Genomic DNA, 6,559 nt, shown 5'->3' with positions numbered 1-6,559 from the left:
TCGGACAATAAATGCGCCTTTTATGGGCCCAAGACTTAAAATCGAGAGATCGGTCTATATGGCAGCTATATCCAAATTTGAACCGATCTGAGCCAAATTGAAGAAGGATGTTTATTTGTTTATGTTTTCCTTTTAGACTCAAAAACGGTTGAACCGATTTTCTTGAAATTTTCACAAATGATGCACAATGATCCCATGATGAAAATAGGGTACAACGTTTTTTGATATCTGAAGGGGAGGCGGCCCCTCCCCCCTGCCCCAATTTTCAGAAACGCCAGATCTCGAAGATGAGTGGTGCGATTTAAGCGAAATTTTGTGTGCTCTCTTTGAGTAACCTAAAACCAAATTTCGGATGGGATATCTAGGGGGACCACCGCACTCCCGAAACCCACCAAATATATTTATAGACCAAAACACCTCATGCAAAATTACAGCCAAATCGGATAAGAATTGCACTCTCTAAAAGCTGAGAAAGTCAAGACCCCAGATCGGTTTATATGGCAGTTATATTAGGTTATGAACCGATTTGAACCATATTTAGCACAGTTGCACAATTTCAGTCAAATTGGATGAGAATTGCGCCTTCTAGAGGCTCAAGAAGTCAAGATCCAAGATCGGTTGATATGGCAGCCATATCAAAATATAAACCGATTTGGAACATTTACAATCCCAACCGACCTACACTAACAAAAAAGGATTTGTGCAAAATTTTGAGCGCCTAGCTTTACTCCTTCGAAAGTTAGCTTGTTTTCGACAAACAGACGGACGAACAGACGGACAAACAGACGGACGGACAGACAGACGAACGGACGAACAGACGGACGGACATGGCTAGATCAAATCAAAACGTGGACCGTTGACCCATTTACAATCCCAACCGACCTACACTAATAAAAAGTATTTGTGCAAAATTTTAAGCGCCTAGCTTTACTCCTTCGAAAGTTAGCGTTTTTTCGACAGACAGACGGACGGAAGAACAGACGGGCGGACAGACGGACGGACGGGCGGACAGACGGACGGACGGACAGACATGACTAGATCGACTTAGAATGTCATGTCAAGAATATATACTGTTTGGGATCTTAGACGCATATTTCGAGGTGTTACAAACAGATTGACAAAATTGGTATACCTCCATCCTATGGTGGAGGGTATACAAATCCTAATACAAAGGTAATAAAAACCATATACAAATATGGAAAAATCCTAATATAAAAATATATGGCAAAAAATTAAATAATAATAAAAATTTTATTGTAAGTATTGTAAAATACAAGTCTTTAAAGAAATATGGATGTCGAATTTAATTCATCACCCAATAGAAGAAATAGGCACACTGTGGTCAACTGAGAAATAGTGGGCAAATTTTTCCATATGATGCCCCATTTTTCAGAGTAAATGTTCCACTGTGGCCAACTGGGAAATAGTGGGCTGAAACCGTTTACAGGAAGTTTAATAGGATCTACGCTCTTTCCGAATCTATTCAATTTGTAGCCCTAAGTATTAAAGAAACCAAGATATTGGCCATTTTTGGTAAAATTTGATCATTTTTCCATATGATGCCCCATTTTTCATAGTAAATGGCCCACTGTGGCCAACTGGGAAATAGTGGGCTGAAACCGTTTACAGGAAGTATAATAGGAATTACGCTCTTTCCGAATCTATTCAATTTGTAGCCCTAAGTATTAAAGAAACCATGATATTGGCCATTTTTGGAAAAATTTGATAATTTTTCCATATGATGCCGCATTTTTCATAGTAAATGGCCCACTGTGGCCAACTGGGAAATAGTGGACTGAAACCGTTTACAGGAAGTATAATAGGAACTACGCTCTTTCCAAAACTATTCAATTTGTAGCTCTAAGTATTAAAGAAACCAAAATATTGGCTATTTTTTGGCAAAATTTTATAATTTTTCCATATGATGCCGCATTTTTCATAGTAAATGGCCCACTTGGGCCAACTGGGAACTAGTGGGCTGAAACCGTTTACAGAAAATATAAAAGGGACTTTGCTCTTTCTATTCAATTTTGAGCCCGAAATATTAAAGAGACCAAGTTATTGGGCATTCCAAATTGATCGAATAGGTTAATATGGGATTTAAATGGAAGGTGTTTACAGTAAGGTGCAAATTGAAATTTGCCCATGAACATTCCATTAAAAAACAGAAGCAAAATTACCACTATCACTGAGTGTTGTTCGGTTCAAGTTTAAGCTCAATGATAATGGGATAACCATCGCTTAAAATATTTTCTGATGTTCTAGGATTCGAACACAGACGTTCAGCATCGTAGGCGGACATGCTAACCCCAGTGATAGGGGGCGCAGAGGTATACGACCTCTGCGTAGAGTACGAATCCAACATCCAATTTAAGATCGATTATTTAAAGGCCGGCTTTACTCTTAAAACCCCACGAGCGGACATGTAGTCCCAATGAGGAAATATAGTGCCAAATTAAAGATATTTGAAACTTGAACACAATTTTGAGCCATTTTGATACCTTAACGAGGTTTTCTTTTACGGTAAATAATTTACTTCATTTATTTACTGACAATTTGCTTATGATTACAAAAACAAAACATACAAAGCATATAAAAATGGCAGTTATTCCTCTATATATTTGTATGTGCACATTTGGAATATTAATAAGAACTCAATCAGAGGCATACAAAGGTCATGAAGTTCACACAACTCATTTACGCATTCCCACATATTTGGTCCAAATGCCTTTGGCATCAAAGTAAGGCTTATTGCGGGAACATATGATGGCATCTTTAAAAATGGAAGCATAAACATCAGGTATGACGGCATTCTTATAGAGATTATAAAGGAACTCATAGATCTAGAAGAAGAAAAAGGAAGAGAGATTATAGAACACCTGAAACTAAAGTGCTTTCAGTCACTAAACAATGTCACCTTGGCTTCTTGATCCTTCCAGAAGACATGATCACATAAAAACTGCATACTCTCGGGGAATATCTGAAATCGTTCATTACGTTGTGTAGCCACCACTTCCAAATTACCCAATAGTACGGCACAGCCGGACAAAACATCTACGGAGAGTATAAAAATATCCAATAGATATAAAACCTTTTCCAATTTTTCCTTATTCGAGGATTCAGCCAGCAGAGCCTGGATTTGTATGAACATTTCCATAATCCAATTGCAGGACTGCTCATCACTGTTAAAGGCATAGAGAACGGATGTTAAATGCCTAAAGAAAAACAATTGATCCTCTTTGCGCGTGGCATAGGCATCTATAATGGGATTTAGCCATTTCAGCGGATTGCTGAGATTGTTGTTGTACAACACCAAATAGGAGCGTATAATTGTGGCCTTTTTCAACTTGCCTATGGGTGTCTCCCACCAATTCGAAGGCAAGGTCAAGCCATCAATGGCATTGTTGGGTAATACTGCCACCGCCTCGGTGTAGCGTTCAAATAGTTTCGAATCAACATCCATGGAATCCATGTAACGCTCCACTATAAGGGTGAATATATCCAAAACTTCGGGAATTTCACATTTGCCAGTGAAGATGTACTTTGCACTATCCAAAAATTTCTCAAAGAGGCAACCCTCATTAAAGCCAGCCAACTGAGATTCTTTGAAACAATAGACAGCCACCTTTTCGGCGAAACTTTTTAGTATGGTCAGACTGACGCCATTGGAAATTTCTGGCAGCAAAGAGAACAGCAACAGCAGATCCTCCTCAAAGCAGTTGGGCTCAAAGTCCATCAGGAAATTCTCCATTAGACGCTTGGCGGTGCCCGAATGCAGCAATTGATTCTTGGCTATCAGTATGCAATACTTTCTCGACTCAAAGGACAAATGGAAGAAGGAGTGCAGGAAGCACCAGTCAACAGGTGGTATGGGTTTGGCGAATTTCTTGGAAATGGCTCTCAAGGCATTGGTTACCGCTATGGGTTCGTTGACATGATCACCATAACGCGATTGATTGACCAAATAGTTGACCACCGCCCGCAAAGGACTTTGTGGATATAAACCCTGTAGCTTGCGTGGCTCAGGTTTACCCTCCGGCAGACGATAGAGACCTCCACGATACTCATTGATTTCTGCATAAATATGGTGGGCTATCAAATCGGCGGCAGCAGCTCCACATTCGGGACGAATTTTTTGCAATAACTGCACCCACACTTCTCCCGGCACCAATTCCTGCTCCAAATCCACTATCTCACGGCCATGAGGGCCTTTATACTCGCGAGCCACATTTAAACCTTGTCTCAGCTGTGGCGGTATATGTTTCAATGTTAGCAGTGAGCCAATTTCATAGTTTTTCAGGGCAGCCAAAGCTTCTCGTATCATCTCAGGATCCGAATCTGAACGACTTATAGTCAACCATAGCTGATCCAGCGCTTCATCAACCAATTGTTCAAATTCCAAGGTAGGTGTCTGCAACTGTGGTACATGGGCAAAGAATCTGTACAGGGATTTGAGAGCGCGTGGACGTTTTTCATGTCGAAATTTACTGCTAAGCACACGCCACGTTGAGGTTATGTTCACCGTATGACTGTCACATAGAGCCACAATGGCATCCAGGGCCAATGATGTTGGCAAATCGCCTGCATCATCTGTGCAATTGTTAAGAACATCCGAAAGGTGTGACACCAGATCAGAGCCATGCTGGGTGGGCCTATGAATGAATATTTGATCTAAGTAATTTCAGAGCTGAAAATCTTAAACTTTTCGGGGATGCGGAGTTAGAACAAGCGTGGCAAGTGTGAGTTAAAATTAGGCATTTAAAATATGACTTATTAAACACTAAGTGTTAACACAAACATATATGAAAACAAACAACACCGTGCAAAAATGAAATGAAACTTAAAATTATAAAAGCACTTAAATCCTTCTTTAGCGTTGGGATTAAATAATTTTTTGGTTAGTCAAGACAATGCAAAATAATTACACAAAAACATAAAGAAACAAAACAAGTAAAAGTTTGTTAAGTTCGGCCGTGCCGAACTTTGTATGCCCACCACCATGGATATTAAAATCATCCAATTTTTTTACTCCACTACCATAATCCTAGCTATATCTAAATAGGGGCTGGTCTCGATCATATTTTATTCAGGTCCCGAGAACTCAAGTACAGTTCACAGCTCTAGCGAAATCAGCAAGAAATCCGCTTTAATGGCTTTGAAACACAAAATCGGCAGATCGGTCTATATGGCAGCTATATCTAAATATAGTCCAAACTGAACCACATTTAAGTCGAATGTCGGGAGGCTTAAAACAGCTCACCATCTAAAATTTCAACGAAATCGGGTAATAAATAAAGCTTTTATGGACTCAGACCTTTAACGGGCAAATCGATTGCTGCTGATGTTGTAGCAGTGTGTTGTGTTCTATCTTTCGTCTGCTTGATTCTGTTGAGTGTCCAGATCCTGGAACTCTACGACTAAGATGGGGCGCGTCCACAGGGATCTGGGTCTGAGACGAGTGGGTCTGGCTGAGCAGTTAAACACGTTGGCTCAATCGTTGCTCTACAGGAATTGAGGCCGCTGCATCTGCCGGATCGTAATTGAGCCAGAACTACTCTAATTTGCCGGGGGAGGTCAATTTCTTCAGGTGAAACTGGAGGCGGTCGTTCTCCAAGAGCCACATTCACCCGGTAGCCATTTACCGCATCTGCTACCGTGTCTGCATGAATATTATCTAGACCTGCTTGATATGCCGCTTGATCTAGAGGTTCTCTCTTGTAGCGCTGAACCTCACGCTCTAGATTATGGAGATCTGCCTTAAGGCTTCTGGGCCTTGTAGCCGTTCAGTGAAGCGAACGTGTTTTTATTTCGCTCCTCAAAGAAAAAATAAATATATATCCGTATCTCGGAATAGGTACTACCTATTACGAAAAAAATGTTAAAGCCTTTTGGAGTAGGCTAGAAATGGACTCCAAAGACTCAACATCTGCGGTGGTGGAGTCAGACCGCAGCATGTTGTCCTCCCCTCCTATAGATGTGGGTGCCTTGGCACCTGTAGTCTAGAGTAATGCTTGAAGCGCAAAACTAGTCGTCAGACTAATTAATGAGGAAGAGACGGATAAATCACAGGGATGCACAGTTCGTACCCAGCCTTTAAGTAAAGGTGGTGTTTCTGACTCGGATTCAGACAGCGACTGTGTCAATGAAACAGTCATCGCAGCCGAATCGACAGATGAGGGCATCGGGATGACAGCAGAAGTGAGCGATTGCTTTGCTAAGCTCACAAGCAGACCGAGAAAGCGATCCGGTGCACGACGAAGGAGAGAGAGGAGTAGGTACCTGCAGAGGAGTATGTACCGGAGTATGAAATCGGGCGAAAGTGCAGTATGCTGGAAGGGATAGAACTGACATTCCAAGCACTTCTACGGAAGCTGGACAAAGAATCAGGTCTCCCGAAGAGCATAACACTGCTAAAATACTGAAGATAAAAAAGAGCTCCCCGCTTTCAAGTACTCGAAGCCAAGTAAAGCCAAGCCAGCCATCCCGCAATGGAGACTCCAGACAGTGTCCTGCGGAGGTAGACAAAGTTGCAACAGGAACGAAGTAAGCGCGCACGGCC

General features: G+C 41.4%; 1 protein-coding gene across 2 annotated transcripts in view; it reads right to left on the bottom strand.

Moving 5' to 3' along the window:
• Nucleotides 1–2,593: 2,593 nt before the first annotated feature.
• LOC106080441 (focadhesin) overlaps nt 2,594–6,559 on the bottom strand; it is a 48,020-nt gene continuing 44,054 nt past the window's right edge. For both annotated transcript variants that reach the window (XM_059370467.1, XM_013241838.2), the window contains 2 exons: nt 2,918–4,652; nt 2,594–2,843 (listed from right to left, as the gene is read on the bottom strand). In XM_059370467.1, coding sequence (XP_059226450.1) covers nt 2,694–2,843; nt 2,918–4,652 — 1,885 coding nt within the window. In that variant the 3' untranslated portion in view covers nt 2,594–2,693. The remainder of the gene's footprint in view (nt 2,844–2,917; nt 4,653–6,559) is intronic.

Source organism: Stomoxys calcitrans, chromosome 5, assembly GCF_963082655.1.
Source record: "Stomoxys calcitrans chromosome 5, idStoCalc2.1, whole genome shotgun sequence".
Classification (NCBI taxonomy): Eukaryota; Metazoa; Arthropoda; class Insecta; order Diptera; family Muscidae; genus Stomoxys; species Stomoxys calcitrans.
Note: the sequence above shows the minus strand (reverse complement) of the source record. Positions and strands in the feature narration are given on the sequence as shown.